Source organism: Urocitellus parryii, chromosome 2 (genome assembly GCF_045843805.1).
Source record: "Urocitellus parryii isolate mUroPar1 chromosome 2, mUroPar1.hap1, whole genome shotgun sequence".
Taxonomy (NCBI): Eukaryota; Metazoa; Chordata; class Mammalia; order Rodentia; family Sciuridae; genus Urocitellus; species Urocitellus parryii.
Window position 1 is genome coordinate 164,354,925 of NC_135532.1, and position 20,526 is coordinate 164,375,450.

A 20,526-nucleotide genomic window follows, 5' to 3' on the forward strand; every position below is an offset into this window, starting at 1 on the left:
TTCAATTAATTATAAATCGTAAGACAAAAATTAAAGTAATTCCAAGAAAATCAGGTGAAAATAGGAGTGTGGTCTGCATATGAATTTGATACCATAAATTACTATGTAGATTGTGTAAAAATCAATTTTTTAATATGCAATTTACATATAATAATTTATATTCTATTATAGATGGATCATAAATTTGACTCTGAGTTTGCTAACAGTCAATTCAATGAAAGACTCATGATCATTTATGAAAACTCATTGGGTCTATTTATAAAAAAAAACATTGTTTATGAAAAGAGTCATAAAGATATTTAAAACAAAGGGGAATTTTCTCAAAAGGACCTTTCAAAATAAAATTACATAAGAATATTAATAATTTATCTTTAGCAACATCAAACACATTGATATTAGAAGTTATCTTTGATAAAACTGTAAAACATAGGCCATTAATATTTATACCAAATTGCTAGTTAGAGAAAGATGCTGCTTGGGGCAGGGGTAGGTGGAATAGATTTGGGGCTAATACAGTGATATCCAGGTATAATGTTCTCCAAAGGTTTAGTTCATTTCAGAGGAAAGATGGATGATATCTTCGATCTTTCCTATGTGTCTTTTTCCCCATGTGAGGTATAAAACAATTTTGACATTGATTTCACAAATAAGTATGTCAAACATTGCTTGCATATATTGTCAATAAATGCTGAGTTGCAAGTATTAATAAGAAAGGATTTTGAGTGACAATTTCAAGAATGCTTGCCTAACTACATAAGCTGGTCCAATCTTCACCTGAGAAATTTGGTATAATGTCACAGGGGACCCCATGTTCTCAAATTACAAAATACAGAGATTTGTAAAGACATTAAAACAAAACACTACCCTGGCCTTTTAGAAATATCTTAATGGCAGATATATGCCATTTTATGCCTAGCTTTACACGGTTTTAAGGTGTTTACACGAATAGATTATAAATTAAATTCTAGATATTTTGTGAAGAAACCATAAGAGAGCATGAGGCATAAACTGATTAAAATTTGGGGGCTGTATACCAAAATAAAAGACATTTTATAGGAATAATTGATCCATAGGTCTTCCTTCTGGAATAATGAAACAACAGGCACCATTCTACAATGACTACATTACTTGGAAAGGTAATTTTCCATATAAGAAAATATAATTGGTAGAGTAGGGTAGTATACATGTAGTTAATCCCAAATAATTTGGTAAAATACTCAAATACTCTTCAAAACCCCAGAAGTTTTTAGAACCTAGTTGATGTGAAGGTAGAAAGGAGGGGTGTTTTGTGGGGAGAGGATTCGGATGACATTTCTGGGAAATCTTTTTCTGATATTTCTGGATTTGTGTCAGTATCTGGTATCCATGATAAACTCATGCAGCTTGGTCTATGCTAGAGATGCATCACAGAACGCGATGCCAAAGACAGAGCAGCAGAAGTCACAAACAATATTATATTATTCCTGGCTAATTTCTTCACAAAGTAATACATAGTAAAAACTATAGTTAAAAGCAAAGCAAAACAAACTTACAGAAAGCTCTGTAATTTTAATTCATATAAAACATTGTCCCAAGACACTCAACCTCCAAACTGACATACATTTTAGATATAAAATCAAGTCACTTAATACTCCTATATTTGTTGCCTTGGAAGTATTCTATTAAAAATGAAATAAGATATATGCATATATACATGTGTATATGCATATTCAAATATGTATATATGTATGAATATGTATATACATGTATTTACATATATATAAATATCTTTATGAATATGCATACAGATATAAACATAAACACATACACACATATTCAATTCTATGATTCTAAACATATAGAAATGAAAACATTAGCAGATAATATAAGGAATGGAAATAAGACCTTGTTTTGATTTTCTTAGTATTTTAATAACAAGATGCATGCTTGTCCTTTTGATCTAACAGAATGTTAAATAGAATGTGGCATCTTGAAAATTGGAGGGTTGCTTACCGGTTGGTGTAAGGTGTCTCCAGGTGATAACAGGTTCAGGGCGGCCATTGGCCATACAGACCAGGGTCACATTGCTGCCCTCATTCACAGTGACATCTGAGGAGATGTTGGAGATCTTTGGTGGAACTGTAAAGACAAAATCAAATATTATATTTAACTATGTCAATAAAACAGGCATGCAGCATTTTCTGTGTTACTGAAAAGGCAAATTTGAGCTTTAATTTCTTAATTTAAACTTATATGTTAAGTAGCCAGGGAACTTTTAAGGTCCTTATAGGTGTGCTCACCAAGTAACCAAGGAGGCACTAAAGCTGTACTATAAGGTTGAGAATATCTACCATTATAAGCATCTGAATGCTGTAGAAAATATACAGAGTCACACATTGAAAATGTGGTAGCTATTTTCTGATAAAAAATTATTTAAATATTAAAAGGTATATACATTTATATAAAATAACAATAATTTTTTTCTTAGCACTATAGCTTAAATGTATTACCATATATATATATATATACATATATATATGTATATATATATATATATATATAATAGTCCAATTTCTTCTCCAAATGCCAAGGAGAATAAGCATTATTTAGTATAAGATTGCATCACTTTTTTAGTAAAATGTGGTACTTATCACTTAGAAACAGGAGGAAGCCATGGGTTAATCAGTACATTAGAAATCCTGTAAGTATTTTTTTAGTGTGTTAACAGACCACATGATATACTTTAGAACATAAAAATGAATTAATAAGGCGTATGTCACAAACAAGTAGACACTGGAAAAAGTCTATACTACTACTATTCTTAATATTCCCATCACCTCTACTACTAATAATTTAGTGATAGGTAACTTTAATTAAACACTTACTATATCTAAACCCCTAGGTTCTGTTCATGTATCATCTTAATAAATTCTTAAAATAAAGACATGACATCCTATGAGGATTTTATTTACAGGAGGGGCACTGAGGCATAAATGATATCTGGCAAAAAGCAGAACAGGAATTTGAATCCAGGCAGACTTTAGGACCCATCATGCTCTCAGGCACTTCCTGAATGAAATTCCATCTTCACAATCCAGGCCACCAGATGGCCGAAAATGACAGAAATTACTTTTTGGTGATGTGAGAGATGAGTCCCCAAGGGCAAACAGTACTGCTGTCTGATTCCTTCATTAGTGTTCAGGGTGGCAACATTAGGTTCCACGTTGCTAGGCTTAAGTGGCATGTGAATTATTCACAAATTTCATCTCAGAGGTTATGTGCTGATTACAAACAGAAAGGTTTGTGGTTGGACTGTGATTCCCGCCCCCTTTTTCCTTTTTACTCAGTTGCTCACACTGTTCCTGAGAGAGCATGTTTCTGAGAGAAGACGAGAAAACATGAAGGGGTTCAATAATAAAAGAATCTTATTTTTCCAACTCTTTCTGGCCTCTACGGACTCTGTATTCCTGACCAACAAGACATTTTTTGTTTAAAGAGGTAACTTCCCTGATAGCCATATGATCCCTGCAAATCCTTGAAGGGATATTGATGGTACCTGGGCAACTGACCAGTTCAGAATATCACTAGAAGGAAGTGAAAGGAAGGCCCCCCTTCTTTTAGCATTCTTTTCAGTGTTTTTTCTTTTTAATTAAAAACTTTTAAAAATTCACAATTACAACAATGAAATAAGCAAGACACAGACTGGGAGAAAATATTTACAACACAGTGTTATTTTTTACGACCTCTGAGCAGAAAAGAATGACTCCAAATCAAACCCAATGGCAGAATATTCCCATTATGTAACAACCTCTATTTTAGAGTCTCCATTCCTTCTTTTGGCTATTGGGGTTAAGGATCATTTTTTTATATTGAAACAATGACTTGCAACATATTCTGCAGACTTTTATAATGGGGACTTGAAAGTTCATACCCATTTTATAAGGAAGAACATGATATTCATAACAGCTTGTCTAGGGTGATTCCTTCAAGAACTAAGGCAAGACTTACAATTCAGACTTCCTGAGTGTATATTTGTTCTATTGCTTAATAGACAGAGTTGCTGATATCCACCTGAGTGAGCCAGTGTTATAGAAATCTCCAAATCAACTGCAATAAAATATAAATCATTGATAATGTTCAAAGACTAAGGTTAAACATCTTAGGTGTCTTCTTTAGTAATCTAAAATCTGTAACAAGAAGATATATAGTGATTATAAGAGCCCATGTTAATGGTAATCACTGAATTGCACCAGAGATACCGTATAAAGAAAAAAATATAGCTGTTTTCTAATCAAAAGGGGATTCCAAATCCCTAACATAAAAAAATGCAAATTTATACAACAGAAAAAAGTCTATAGTTGACAGAATTATCCCCAGAGAATTCTTCTTTATTTTAAAATTTACTGTTTCCTCTTTTTTTTTAATCAAAGAAATATGAACTAAGGATTTTGCATGGACATGTCAAGCTAGTTAAGCCATTTGCTCAGTCTTACATAGACAGGTACTAGTAAAATTGGACATGAAATTTAGAATAATTGATGGCAGGGTTATTTTTAACTATATTGTTTCTCCTAATTGAGAGCACTATACTTAGTCCTGAATCTCAGAGATTGGAGAGGCAGCAAATGTTGAACAGTTAGAAATGTAATCACATTGTCTCTTTGTATCCCTCTTGTCTCTGGGTCACTTCCATGGGTCTCACTTCTTCATTATTTTCCTACATTATTTTGTACTGACTTCTTCCCATAAACACTCATACATAGTCTTTTTATTCTCAAAATAAATTTCTCTCCAACTCCACACCAACTTTCAATCTCTCTTTCCAAGTTTCATGAAGGAATTGTTCTGAACCACATCTTCATCTCCCATTAACACTTTAATCTCCAATAATGTGGATTCTCTCTTAATGCTTCAAAGAGTCTGCTCTAAAGTAGTTTACCAGTAGCCATACTGTTTCTAGGTCCATGGGCAATTTTTGTCTTTTTCCTATTTTTTTAAAGTATTTAACTCTGCTGATCATCACCTCTTTCTTACAGTTCTTTCTTTTCTTGTTTTCTAGGACACCAAACTCAACTGCTTTTCCTCTACCCTTCTGGTCAGTCTTCCCAATTTAACTGTTGGGCTTATCTTATCCCTTTCCTTAAATATCTGCATATCCTCTTTCTTCATGTCAGTCTATATATTCATCAAGTGATCTTACCTACTTTAGAGCTTCAAACTAGTCATGTCAAGATGACTTCTAAAAGTATTTTCAACCCAGATTTTCTTATAATCTTTATCTCTATATTTCCAAGTGACTAGTCTATACCTACATCACATGCCTCACAGATACTGAGTATCATCATCTATATTCCCATGAAACACTTGAGTTATTTTTTTTTTTTAGTGAATGGTATCATTATGCACAGATTTACCCAAACAACAAACAACAACAACAACAACCCATAAGGTATCTCCCAGACTGCCCTCTCTCATTGCCCACACATAAAAATTAGTCCCCAAGTTCTGTGGTATATGTCTTTTAAATATCTCTCAGATTCATCCATTATTCCCAGTGCTTACTCCCACCATGCCATGTTTTAGACATCAGCATTTTTCATTCGTCCCTTTGTTCTTTTTGCCTTTCTTCCTTATTTTGCCTGAATTATTGCAAAGAATGAAAATGGTTCTTTTTCTCTAGCCTTCCTTTTCTCTTGTTCACCAACATACATTCACCACACTACAATCAAGTGTTTTTCCTGAGTTATAAATTTGAATATCTCTTGGTTAACCTCATTGCCTTTAAGATGAAATCCAAACTTCTTAGTATGGCTTAACAGGTCATTCATGGTGACTCCTGCTTACCACTCTTCTTCCCTTTCCATGACATCATCCATATCTGAAGTCAGACCAAATAGTTACTAGTTCTTGAAATGATCTACTCACTTATACCTGGCATTTGACATTCTGTTTTGCCTATATGGAGTATCCTTCTTTCAACTCTTCATGTGGGTATCCCCTTTCCCCACCCAGCTTTCAGTTAGTCAGCTGATCTTCTTACTTTCCTGTCACTCCACACCACCCAACATGACATGAGGAACACCGTGCTGTGTTATATGTTCTAAATTTGGATCCTGTAGTTCTCCGCCACAACACTAAATCATAACTGCTGTACTACTTACTTGTGCCCTTTACTAAAGTTCAAGAGACAGAAGAAAGGGTCTCTGTTTTCCAAATGACCAAATCTTAGAGAATGTAGTGCTTGGAATATGGTAGATGTTCAAAAAGAATTTGAAAAATTCCAATCCCCACGAATAACTAAAAAGAACAAATAAAAAGAAAAAAAAAGTAGCAAACTGAAAAGATTTTTCACAGCAAAGAAAACAATCAAGAACATGAACAAAGACCCTTCAGAATGGGAGAAAATCTTTGCCCAATCTTTGGGTTATTTATTTTTCTGGTGTACCTCAAATAAAGCATTAATTTCCAGGATATACAAAGAACTCAAAAAACTTAACACTAGAAAAATAAATAACCCAATCCAAACATGGACAAAGGAACTGAACAGACACTTCACAGAAGAAGAAATATGAATGGTCAAAAAATATACGAAAAAAAATGTTCAACATTTCTAGCAAATAGAGAAATGCAAATTAAAACTACACTGAGATTCCAACTCACTCCAGTCAAAATAGCAATTATCTAGAATACAAGTAACAATACATGTTGGTCAGAATGTAGGGAAAAACCTACACTCATACATTGCTGGTGGGACTGCAAATTGTTGCAACCACTCTGGAGAACCATATGGAGATTCCCTAGGAAGCTTGGAATGGAACTACCATTTGACCCAGTTATCCCATTCTTCCATCTATACCCAAAGGACTTAAAAACAGCATACTATAATGACACAGACAAATCAATGTTTATAGTAGCTCAACTCACAATAGTCAAACTATGGAAACAAACTAGGTGTTCTTAACTAAATGAATGGGTAAATAAAATACATGTATACACAGTGAAATATTACTCATTCTAATAAGAATGAAATAATGGCATTTGCAGGCAAATGGATGGAAGTAGAGAATATCATGTTAAGTGAAACAAGCCAATCCCAAAAAACTAAAGGCTGAATGCTCTCTCTGATTTATGGATACTAACCCAAAACAAGTGAGGTTGGGGAGGCGAATAATAGAAATCCACTGTATTAGACAAAGGGAAATTAAGGGAAGGGAGGGACAGGGGAATAGGAAAGAGAGTAAAATTAATTGGTTATAACTTTCCTAGCTTTGTATTTGAATACACAACCAAGGTAACTCTACATCATGTATAACCACAAGAGTGGGATACTAAATTGAATAAGTAATATTCTATGTATGTATACTTTGCTAAAATACATTCTACTGTCATGTATAACTAAAAGAACAAATGAAAATAAAAAATATGTAATGGCAATATAACTATTTACAATGAAAGTATATGTCAGTTGATGAATGTACTCTAAAATATCCACTGCTTCTCAATTCTATAAAAATTAAATGGAAGAAAAATATTTATGGAGAATAGCCTGAAGGTTATGCAGTTCATGAAGTCATTAAGTAACTATAGAATCTACTTCTGGAATAAATCACTGTTGTTAAATTCAAAAACAGAAAAAAAAGGAAAAAGAAAAATTCCAATCCCACCCCTCCTTCCCTGCACTGACGATATCTCAATGAATTGTCAAAAAAGTATAAACTTGCTTTATGCTCAGTAAAATCCAGTTTTTATCAATATTTCTTTAGCTAACTCTCTAGTCATATATTTAGCTATCAACTTCTGTGACTTAATGAAAAAAAATAAACCATGGGGCAGAGATAAGTTTATTTATTTCAGGCACATATGAAGCATGAAGCATTCGATGTCTAATTTCCTTAATGACAGATTTTTAAAAAAATTTTTAACTAGTTATTTCCTTTTCTATGAGGAGGCATATATGGATAGAGATAACTTCTTTATTCTAGTGGTTTACTAGTCCCTTCCTACTAGTTAGGAAATCATGATATTTAAATTTAAAACATCACTGGTAATATCAAGGTGACAATTTAATAGTTTCCTCCTATCACTTCCTAAAATCTTTACAGAAAGTCTGGAAAGTAGAGGTTGTTGTTGTTGTTATAATTACCACTACTGCTGCTGCTGCTACTACTACTACTGCCATTTTACATATGTGGTCAGAGAGGACAGAATGGGTAAAAATCACATTGCAAATTACAGCTAAGGTGAAAACCTATACTTTGTATATTTCCCAAATTTGTTCTTTCTCTGTTCCCCATTCATTTCTGCAAGAGTGACACAAATAGTATTTTTTCACTTTATTTAATTCTTAGCAAGAATAAATACCTAGAAAGTTACTATTTAATGTGATAATCTTATATGTATCAACAAATATAAATTGTTTTTCAGAGTCACTGTAATATTGATTTATGCTCCGTTCTCAGGTTATCCTAATATTTTGAGTACTTCTTCTTTCTGGGCTATCTCTTATAACTCTTATTAATAGGATGTTAGTATGATTTATAATATTTTCCTTCATGCAATGTCATGAACCATTTTTTAATGTTTTCAACCTATTGGGTTTCAGTGATCTCTCTAATTTGTCTGGATGATTTTGTTCCCTTAGTGACTAATAAGTGCTACTTACACTTAATGGAATTGACCTTTGATTGTAATGTTGCAATTTTTCCAATTTGTTCTTTGGCTTTTAATTTTTGGGGGGATTGTTTTTCTTTTGCAAAAGTTTAAACCTTCCTTGTTGTTATATCTATTAATCTTTCTTTGTGTTTTCTTCTGTTGCTTTTGTGCATAGATATATACCTTTCTAACATATGAATAGATTAATACTTATCTCTATTTTTCTTTTTCTTTGACTTGTTTCTTTTATATTGAACTCTTCAAATCACCTGAAATTTATTGTGTATGAGAGATAATCAGACCCCCCAAAAAATTATTAAGGCAATTTCCTCAATACCATTTGTTGAATAATTTGAAATACATACAATATCTTTATTTTCAAAAACCACCCTATAATGTGCTACCAACTAGCCAGCAGATTATTTCTGGGAAACAATAAAAAATTAACATGCCAAGCACTTTTAGCAACATAGCTTTAAAAATTAATTTTTTTAATTTTTTAAGTAAGTGATAGTCTGCCATTGAAATACATACAAATTCTGTGTTAAAGAAGTTTGCATTTTCCTTAATTGAGTATGAATTTAATGGTGGTTTCTTAAATAATGCTATATTCAAGGTGAACTTAAATACATGGATTCCTTCAGCTGTGCAATGAACCAGCCTTAAGTAAGATTCTGCCACAGTCTGGCTCTGCCACCCATATTTTCACTTCCCTCTTCATTTTGTAATTACATTTACCAATCCTGTACCATATTTCCAGGGTTTGTCTTGAGTTTGGGGGAGCCAGATCTGTGTTATATGTTTGTACTGTTCAACTCACTCCTTCTTTTTGTTAAAGATTAAATATCTCTTATCTATGACAAGAGGTAGAAATGTAGGCAGAGTCAAGGACAAAATTAAAGTAGATACCTATTGTTATATTACCCAGAACAGATGCTATTTCTTCTGGCAAAACACTTTTCCCACAGCCATTGGTTTATTGGGACTGTCAATCAAGTGACCCACTCTCCCTTTGCCAAGGGCTGGATGCATGGCCTAAGCTAGCCTGTTAAGTATCTCCTCCTCTGTAAAATGGTTTTTATTAGGAATGACTTGAGAGACATTGAAACAGATTCAACCTGTAGAAGACTGTACTAATTGTCCCAATTCTGTGCTCCTCCCTGGATCCTCATCCTTTGTCATGCCTATGCTCTCCTGCAGTGGGTGGCACATACTTTTCCTCCATATGTGGACCATGTAACTTGCTTTCATTAACAAGTGAGCGTGTGGAATTGAAGAAGTTTTGAAAAGTGCTGGCACAACTGGATTCACTTACTCTTGTACCTCTGCAATTGCCATGAAGAAGAACATGCTTAACTTAACCTCTTGGTGCAGGAGGAGGAAAGGAGATTGCTACATAAAATATAAGGTACATAGTTAAATATAATGAATATTCTTTTTAAATATAGGTATGTTCTAACTATTGTATGAATATTAGGAAAAGGAGTGAATATTCTCTTTAATATAGGTATGTTTCAACTATTGTGTGGGACATGATGATACTGAAATATTTGTTGATTATCTGGAACTCAAATTTAACTGAGCATATTATGTAGTAAATCTGATGACCACAGGAGCAGAGTCACTGCAAGTGAGATTGAGCCTAGATCATTTGACTTTCACAATTAGGAGAAATAAAGAACAACTATGATTTTTATGCTCCTAAATTTGAGACATTTGTTCAGCATCAATAATTAGTAATATACATCATGAAATGGCAACCACCCGAAAGTGGTTCACTTTACTAAATTCTATAAACTGGATCTCTAGAGGTGCATGGCTTCTGTGATTCCCAAAGAAAGATTTTTCTGTTTTTACTTTGATTCTATAAATTCTCTCATATTCTTTCAGTGGATTACTACTTTTCCCCACCCAATTAGCCAATTAATTTTTGTTGCTTAAACCAAAGAATTCTAATTGTGACAAATTGGGAAAGAGTCATTAAGGGAAAATGACAACTTTCCTTGGAAGAAAATTGTAGACATCGCTGCTTAGGTACCCCTTTGGCTTCCAATGACTAATTTAGTTGCTTGTTTATCATTGGTTCTTCTCTATCAGTACATGTTGCTTTAAAAATAATGCTAAGCCTGCAAAACCATCTAACCCCAGCTGTGTATGGTTTAATGCCTTTATCCTAGGTTCCTATCCTACTAACCAACAGAAGGAAACCAACATGAAAGAAAAGTGGTCAGTTGGCTCCTTTCCCTAACCTTCAATAATTAGCAGCTATTGAATTTAACTCAAAATGCCATTTCTAATGGAACAAATTAGCAACAATTTGGTCCCATTAGTTATTATTCTTTCAAATTTGGGTTAAGGTACTTCTATTACTGTGTGTGTGTATGGTGACAGTAGGATGTTAAAAAACACTATTAGCTCCATAATATCTAACTTTCTCTTTGGTATAATGAAAGAAGCTTGAACCCTATCATTTGTGTATGTAACAGGCTTTGGAACAGTATGGCAAGTCTACATAAGGATTGGATTCAGAACTCCACAGGATGTTTCTTAAACAATGTTTGGCTTTAATAATCATGATCCTAGAATTCAACACTAAATAAAATATATAAAATAACACATAAATGCCACCTTGTGAAACATGAAACATCCATCCAGTCTGACATTTTACTTCTGAAAATGCCCCCAAAACATGTTTTTGCTGTGTGGTTTGAGAATTTCCAAGGATGGTTGATAGGATTGAAAAAGGTAGCAGGAGTGCTACACTAGATTGAGTACTGGGAATTTTGATTCTGCCCTTCCACTATCTCACAATGTAACAGAATGTTCTATGATATTTGTTTTTGAATCCCCATGATCAGGCATATCGTAAATGCTTAAATGATTTGAAATGAACAAATTGATAACCAGTTATTTAAATCTCTCGGAATCTCAGTTTTCTCATCTGGAAATTGGAGGTAATGTACAAAGCTTATATTAGGCAATATTACAGGATTGATATTAGGGCCAAATAAAATAATGCTTGTGAACTTCATCTGTAAGTTCTATGAGATTCTACAAATGCAGCTATTAGATATCACATGTTAAAATTAGCTAATAAACCAGTGTTGGCTAAGCCCTTCATAACAGGATAAAATGTTTTATGCATTTCTATGCTAATGGCATTCTAGTTATATTTTTGCAGACCCTATTATTGCCAAGAGGTGTAAGTAATTACTTTAATTCATAATTAATGATTAGTACTGGCATTAACAATGAGTTATCCCCAAAATAAGTATTGAATTCTTTTCTACTAATGGGTAGAACTATGCCAATATGTTCAGCCCTTTAGTCAACATTTATACATTTTATAAATATAATTTTAAAAAGACACAAAGATTTGAGAGTGTACAGCCATGAGTGAAATAATTTTCACCACAATTTTTAGAAACAACTGACTCCTGGGCTCCAAGACATAGTTCTTTCTACAAAAATTGGTCATCATTACACAGTTATAGTAAAAGTATCAGTAAAATATAGGTTTTCTTTAATTTGTTGTTTTTGTACACAGATGTTGCCAGGTGTTTCATGGCTGTAATTTGAGTGTTTGAAGCTTTAGACCTTGTAATAGAATTAAACAAATAGTAGTGATCATTTCTTTTCCACTAGTACTAGTTTTCACTACTATGAGGATCCATTTATAAACAAGAAGCATCAGCACCTGAAGTCAATATTTGAATCACGTTCTGTGGGAACATGATCCCATTTAGATACAAATATTATGGTGAGTAGGGAAGTATGGAAACTATAGGTTCCTTGGGTGTCAGGTGTGGCTGAGGTTAGAAAAAACTCATTATACTTGTCAGTTACTCAAATTTCTCTTCCAGGATTGATTATAAATGCCTTGCTTGTGCATGCATTAAAGATGAACCAAATAAGTTAAGGTAATAGGGATAATATGCTAATTATTTGGAATAGATAAAATGTATGTATAAATCAAAGTGATGCTAGGTGCCATATGTATGATAATGTTGTAAATGCAAGGATATTGGAATGGGGAAGCTCATACAAATGACCTATTAAAACATTGCATTGTCAAAAAAGTAGTCACCTTCTTCTAGTCCTCTTTTAATCAGACAGGCAACATTTCTGACTGGTACATGCAACTAAAGTTCATGCCTAAAGCTTCTTACCATATTGCTCTAAGATGTAACCAACATTTTACTGTGCTGGACAAAGGTCTAAGGTGGGCAAGTCATATTCTTTGGGGCCTTTGAGCCCTACCTAATCACATTCTCAAGTGGCCCTCTGAGTACTATTCCAGAACACCAGCTTTACAACACAATGGCCCCTAGAAACTCATCAGGACAGCAGCAACCATCAAAAAGGAGGGTCAATTTGGGTTCAACAGCTCTAACCTTGGTAATCAAGGGACAGAAAAACATTATGCAGCTCACTTATATACCATTCAGTATAGGATACATTCTTATGGTGATATATGTGTGGAATGGGTATCTAAAAAGAGTCCCTTTGTCTATCTAAAGAGAAGGTTTATTAAATTATAATTTTTCTATATTTATTAAATGTTCAGAATCACTTCAAATGTAAGTGCCTGGGTTATTTTAGAAAGAGGACAAATTATCCAAACACCAGGATGTGCATTCATGCCAGCTGAGGGTGTCCTTTAGTGCTGCTTCAGCAATAGGTACACTCTGTGGGATGTCAAGAGACTGTTCCTGAAGATGGGTCATTGCCTTGCTAAATAAGTGCAAATGGAGCCATTCTGACTCTGCTCATTGAGACTGCAGCCCTGGAGCAAGTCAGCAGCTTCTTAGAGATCTCATATTCCCAGACCCCTTTTCTAGCTGTTTGGATATTTGTTTTTGCTAATCTGGTTAAGCTACCAAATGCTGATTTAACCAAGAGGTGGGCTGAATGGACTGGCTCTCTTCCCTTTACAAAACATCTTCTCATTTCTTGTACTTGCAGAACAGGTTTTAGTTACTGTCCAACCAGAGCAGATGGTTTTATTTGGCAGGAACAGGGGTATTGAGCAGAGAGAGGTTCAAAAATATTAGGTTACCTTGGGTAGGTGGCAAAATAGCAACTGGATGAATTCCAAGGTCTGAAAGTGGAACCCTAAGAATTCATCAGAGAAAAGAGAAATGTATCTTTCTCCCGTTTGCATTGTAAAAGATGTATTTCTCTGTATTAAAGGCAGTTGTTTAGTATAATTCTTAGACTAGATGAAAATTCAAGTGGTATTTCTGGCATTTACTAAAAAACCCTACCTTACTCTAGGACAAACCTGCAAAATTTAGTTCAAAACCATGACATACCCTTAAAGGCTATAAAATATTTGGTGAGCAAACAAAATATTTTTTTTCTGTTCCATTAATTCTTTAAAAAATTGAATATATGAAAATAGTGTTCATACCATATGGATGAATTCCTTAGTTATGAGGAGAATATTATGAATGAGAAGGCTTAAATCAAAATCAGAGACTTGAAATCAAAGAGAAAAGAACTGTGAGAAAATAGAAAACAGAAGTATAAGGGTTCAAAGAGAGTATCTAATATCTACTCTATTATACTTAAGTATTATACAAAAATTTTCTTCCTTTTCTTTATTTTATTTTATTTTATTTTTTTTTAGTTTTTATAACAGTAAAAGGCCTGTGCTACTCTTGGGCAGAGGTAAAGAGGGGTGAAACAATGACAATTGTTTTAGATCTGCCAGTTTTTATTATCTCAGCAGAAGTGTCAGTATGAAGTTATCATGAAAATAATAATAGTCACTCTAACATTTTCAAAATGCTTACCTTTCATCCCATTTCTTTATTTTATTCTGGGAACCAGAAATATGTAGGATAACCGTTGTGCTTGTAAGAACCCCTTAACTTAATGATTTCATGCCCACATTACTTGCCTAAATTCTATTTTTCTAGTTGCTTAAGGCATATAGTGTTCTTTGCATGCAGGGGAGGAGGTAGATTCTAACAGAAACCAACCAGGGTGAACTAAAGCATGCCTAGAATACAATGAAAATAATAAAAGTTATTTCCTGCCACTGCTCGAGGGCCAGAAGATAGAATATTTAGACAAAAAAATGGGATTGACAGGAGGTTTTTAGAATTTCTTTCTTTGCAGTGCCCCTGTTCAAAGCTTACCATGAACCATTTTGAATAGAATATGGAACATTCACATAATTTCCTTCTAAACAAATAGGGTTATTATTATGAATTAATTAATACATTCAAGTCAATTATAATTTTTCCAAAATTACACATAATGGTAGAAAACAGAGTAGTTATTACAAAGGTTAAATGTAGCTAGGGGAGATAGAACACTTTCTGCAATTTTAAATAGGTGTGAAAATTCCAGAGAGGTAGACAGGTTGGTTGGGCAGGATTTGGGGTGAGTGAGGAATCAAAAATAAAACTTTGAATTGATAAGCAGGAGTTAGATTTATTCTTCTTATTTTTGCTTGCCCTCTTTTGGAGAGGCAAACGAGCATTAAAGAATGAAAAAAGACACAAACAAGTAGAGAGTCAAAATAAATAATAATAATGTTAATAATAATAATAATGTATGTTAGGTGGCATAACATTATATGGTTTACAGAACACTGGGGCGTGTCTTGTCTTATTTGGTCCCTACGTGTTCCTCTGTGATAGGTGAGTCAGGTATTACTGTCACCCTCTCTTGATCACTCATTGTTGGGTAACTGAGGCTCAGAAAGATTTATTTCTTGGCCAATGACACAGAGTTAAAGAGTGAAAGTACTGAGTTTACAGCCAGTTCTTGTTGTGTCTAGAAGGCTAGGATGTTTCACAGACTGACATGTGAGATGCCAAGATAACCAGGGCAAAGCCAGAAATAGGAAAGTCTGGGTGGGTGAGGTAAAAATGCTGCTGAGTATGTTGAGGATATGTGAGTTTGCTTTATTGAAGTAAGGTTTTTCTGCAATATTCAATTCTAATATTATGGGGAATGACTGGCTTTTTGGTTTTGAGTATTTTTCTAAAAATATGGTGATAATATTCATATCTATAACCAGAAGAACATGAACAGTTCTCCTATGGTAACTAGATCCATCTCTACAAGTCTGTTTCCTGCCTTTCATGTGTTCTTTCCCTCAGTTGGGCCATCAGGAAGTGGGATTTCTCTTTCTCCCTCCTCTTCTTGAAACTCACAAGGGGGAACACGGCGGTATTGGTGAGTAGGGATATTCCATTTCTGCTTCCATAAATGAATCCCAAATGGGGCAAATCTCTCATTAATCTTGAGCTAAATGTGAAGTTAGACATAGAGGGACTTCAGGTCCCACCTGTTTGTTTAGAGCCCTAGGCATGTTATGGAGAAAATGTCAAAGATTTCTCTTCTCTTGCTTCTGCACCCTGCCGTGATGTTTTATTCAAACCTCCATGTCCTAAGGAAACAAACACTGCCTATCAAAATCTTGCCCACCTGGCTCCTGGTCTCACACATAAACATGCACAACACCTGTGTTTAGGAGAGCTGATCAATTTTCAGGAAAAGCAGTCTCTTGATAACTTGCTGTGGGGGCCAGAGCACTGGAGCAAATGATTTCTGAGGCAGCAGTGACTGTGTTTGTATCCATCTCACAAGGCTGGTGCTTATACAACACGATGTGTTCACTGACCCTTCCAGCAAGAGATGGTTTTAACTACCACTGGAACTCTGGGCTCATATGGGAAAAAAATCTGACTGCTGGGAAAATAAATCTGGGTGTGTTGGGGGTGGGGGAGCAGGAGTTGATACAAATGCCCCCATGGAGAACAGTTCAGAATCAGCAGCTCCTCCACTACCAGAGCAAGAAGAAATTTCTCTTGCTAGGCTCTGTTTCTACTCTGTATTTAGGATCACCCTGGTGGCCAGCAGGGATTGCAGCCTCTCCACAGGCAGAGATTGCAAGTCTACAGAATGTGCATTCAAAATTCCTTGGAAACTGAGCCTTAGAGGAGGAAAGGGAGATGCTTCCACAGTCTGTTCATTAACCTGCCACAGCCACATGAGGCAGGGTGCAAAACAGGATTCAAGACGCAGTGTGACAGTGGTCATGCAATTGTACATATGTTGGCATAGTTTGTCCTCTTGTCTCCCTGGTTCAACTGACTAAGGTACCTGACAAGAAGTCTCCTTTGTTCTCAGTAAGTCACAAACTCCATGAGACAAAGACACATACTGCTACAGGGAGTAGGATTCCTGTTTTTATAGGTAACAAGCAGCTTGAGATGGACTGAACCAGACCTGATGGCTACGCAAGAGTATTCTTGATTTGAAGCTCACATCTCTCAATCTGTCACTCTACTTACCCTCCCTTGGGTTTTGGGTAAGTCATTTAACCTGACCTCTGGAGGAGAACTTGGCCATGGGAGACTTGGGCCATTGAGAGCATTTCATTTCCATGAGTCAGACTTCCATATACCTGTCACACTAGCATGAAAGCAGTGCCTAGCTTAATATGGCTTCTCATTAACGGTGTGATAAGGGAGTTAAGGAAAAACGTACTGAATCTCCAGCACCCTCGGTAAAATTACATGGAAACAGTAGTCAGGGCCACTCATGATGACTTTGCTCTCTTGGCCTTTTGCTAATGCCTTCTTCCATTAATTATACAGTCATTGAAATCTCCTAACAGTAAAATACCCCAAGTGGCTCAACTTCAAACTACAGATTTCTAGCTGTTTGCCCTTACTCTAATGATTAGAGGCTGTGGGAGAAGAAAATATCAGCCTCTTTCCATATCATGCAAATCAAATATATGCCCAGAGTAGACAAGTTTTAAATTTCAAAGAAAAGCTTTTCCAACATAGTTAGCCTGCACACAATGTTATGAAAGAAAAGGAAAAGAATGCAAAACATCACCGCTCTATTAAACTTTTCATAAAACTATACAATATATTAGGCTCTATCTTCTCTGGCCCCTGTGAGAGCTTTGGGAGTCAGATCAGGTTTCCGCTATAAGCCAGCTGGTGCCATCCATTTAGGAAAACAGCAATGTAAGTGAGCAAGATTCTAATCACTAAGTCTAATTACAAAGTAGAGTAAATTATTATAAATGTTTTTTAAAGTGTCTTAAAACACTGTAAAAAAGAAAAATTAACAACCAAACAGAAATCCACTATGCTGATAACATTATTTGGGATTAAGACATTCACGTGTGCAATGTTAGGTTATGTCTATCCCTGACACCTGAATCCAGCATTTGCACACTAAAAACTTTACAACCTTTCTCTTTAATTTAATCAGATGCTAAATGGTTTGACTCAGACACCTTAGTTTATAGGTCCTCATGGGACTAAGAGAATATTTTACTTAACACTAGACTGAGAGTAAAGTCAGATTGCTACAGTAAAGTGGTAACAGACAGGGAAGGAATGGGGGATGAGAAAATGAAACATATGACCCTTTATTTGGATATGTTTCTATTTAACATCCTTCATTAAAATATTTCAGATGCTTTACATTCTCCAGATCATTGAAGAAAATGAAGACAAATACATTAACATTTAATCCTTGGCTTCCAAACTAGCTATCTGCCCTGACATTTCTTAAATTAGTCCTGTTTATACTCTGTCAGGGAATTGTGGGCCTCATCCTTTAGTCTGTCTGCTTCCTGGAGGGATGAATGTGTGCACTTTTAACTTTCAATGCACTTCAGAATGGCATTCTGAATTTATGAGTATGTCCTTGGGGGTTATGGGGAAGGTTCTTAGTGTTCACCAAGTATCCATGTGAATCTCTTGGGGGTAAGTTTAGAACCATATAATTCTCTGCTCTGTCCAAGAAAATGTTGGGGAAAGTGAGGTCAGTCATATGCATGTCTATCCCTTAAAAACCAAAAGCAACAATAAACAGAAAAAAAAGTGCATTGCTCAGCCCTGTGTCACCTTGTCACGAAATAGTGGTGGATATGTGACCAGATGGCATAAATGCTATGTCACCCAGGGCTCTTTGACCAGGACTGGACAGCATGAGCCACGAGAACTAGGCAGTGCCTACTGGGCAGCCAATATTAATTACTCTAATCAACAAACATCATTAAAAGATCAAACTATACAACCTTTATTTAGAAATGCACATTGGAAATGGGATTTGATGTCCTCTCAATGTCCTTCATATTTCATGATATTTGAATGAAAACTTTCTTCTCCATTTAATGGAGACTTTGATTGGTAGTTGTTAATGACTACAATAATTCATCTTCCAGTCTATTCACCTGTTTCTTTTTAATTTTCTGATGAAGTGAAGCTTCTTACCTGACATCTGCCATCGTCTATAAGGGGCACAGGAACTTTTCTGCTCTGTGATACTGAAACCACAGTGCAGAATCAGACATTGAGTCTTCGCCTAATGCTGTGTCTCACTTTTGTCTTTCTTTACCACCTGTTAGAAGTTTCTGATGTGTGCATGACTGGCCCTGACTATAAGCATTTGGTGGTAAGAAACTGGAAGTACTTTCTTTCAGATCCTTGATCTGTAAGTCACATATCCTAGAAATTTGGTATTCTCAAGTTTGATTTTCATAATTGTTAGGACTGAGATACATAATGTGGAAAAAATTACCCTGTAAAATCCAAGCAAAGATGTGTAAAAGAATACTGTTTGAATTAACAAAACAGCATTTCTTATCAAGGGAGTCACAACCTATATTCACAAATGTAGAGATCATGAAACTGTATCAGATATTTCTAGAAACTGAGGAAACATTGTACTAAACATGCTTATTTTGTAGTGTAGGTATTATAACCAAGTTTCTCTTCAATTGCATATGCTAGTAAATAGCACAGCTGCTGGAATAAATGAGCCCTAGGTTATATTTTTGGCTTTCCCTCTGTCTTGGTATCTTTTGTACCTGTAGGGCTTCTTTTCCTCCCCCCAGCTAGAAGAGGAAGATAATGACTCAGGAATTATTTAGGGAAACTGTGTTACATAATCAGTGCAAGGACTCAGGGACCACTGTATTTGTCTCTCTTATAGAAATACAAAATTATATTTTATCAGAACAAATACTGGTTCTCACATGGGTTGAGAACATCCTCAGCTTTCCCATAGTGAAATGGTTCTGTATTTGCATTCTGTATGTCTCATTATTACACAATCACTTCTTCATAAGAAAAACATAAAGGGAGTTCACTGAGTATATTTCAAGTACAGGAGTTATTTTTAAGGTCAACCAGGGAGAAGTGCAGGATAATAGTGAATGGGACAGTCTGAAAATGTGTGGCTCTGAATAGAAAATAAGATCTGACCCACATAAGCACACAGAGTTATGCAACAGCAGCTCCATTCACTACACACAAGGCTTCAAGAGACCTAGATTTTGAGCCCCACACTTCCTGTGCCTCTTAGTAGGGCTCATTTAGGCTAGGGAAATCTCGCCACACCTCAGTGGCTTTACCTTTAAAAAGATTAAAAATAACACACAACAATTTTTATATTTTCCAGAGTGGATATGAATATTAACTAAATTATTTAGATAAAGTATATTTGGTTTATACACTTCAAATTGAGCAAAGTAACAACTCGGCGATATCTGAAAGCATTCCAGGGTGGGAACCATCTCTTTCTGTATATATTTATAGTGAATATTTTCATGGCTAGACACTAGGCTTCAGAGCTGGGCTTCAATTCTGGTTCCTCAGTTTACTAATTTTAATCTTTCTTTGACTCAGTTTTCTCATCTGCTGAATGGGAAAATTAGCATATCTCACAGGGTTTTAAATATTAAATAAAATGATGCACATGGAATATTCAACATAATGCCTAAAATACAGGAAGTACTTAGAATAAATGTGGCTGATCTCTGAATATGCTAGTGCCACCTGATCAGACAAGTGAGTTAAGTCATATTTCTGGAACAAAAGAAGCAAAAATAAATAAATGAATGAA

At 35.0% G+C, this 20,526-nt stretch overlaps 1 protein-coding gene across 2 annotated transcripts in view; it reads right to left on the reverse strand.

The window, feature by feature from the left end:
• Positions 1–20,526, reverse strand: part of Lsamp (limbic system associated membrane protein) — a 593,641-nt gene that overhangs the window by 200,321 nt on the left and 372,794 nt on the right. For both annotated transcript variants that reach the window (XM_026395911.2, XM_026395906.2), the window contains exon 3: positions 1,993–2,118. In XM_026395911.2, the coding sequence (XP_026251696.1) occupies positions 1,993–2,118 (126 nt within the window). The remainder of the gene's footprint in view (positions 1–1,992; positions 2,119–20,526) is intronic.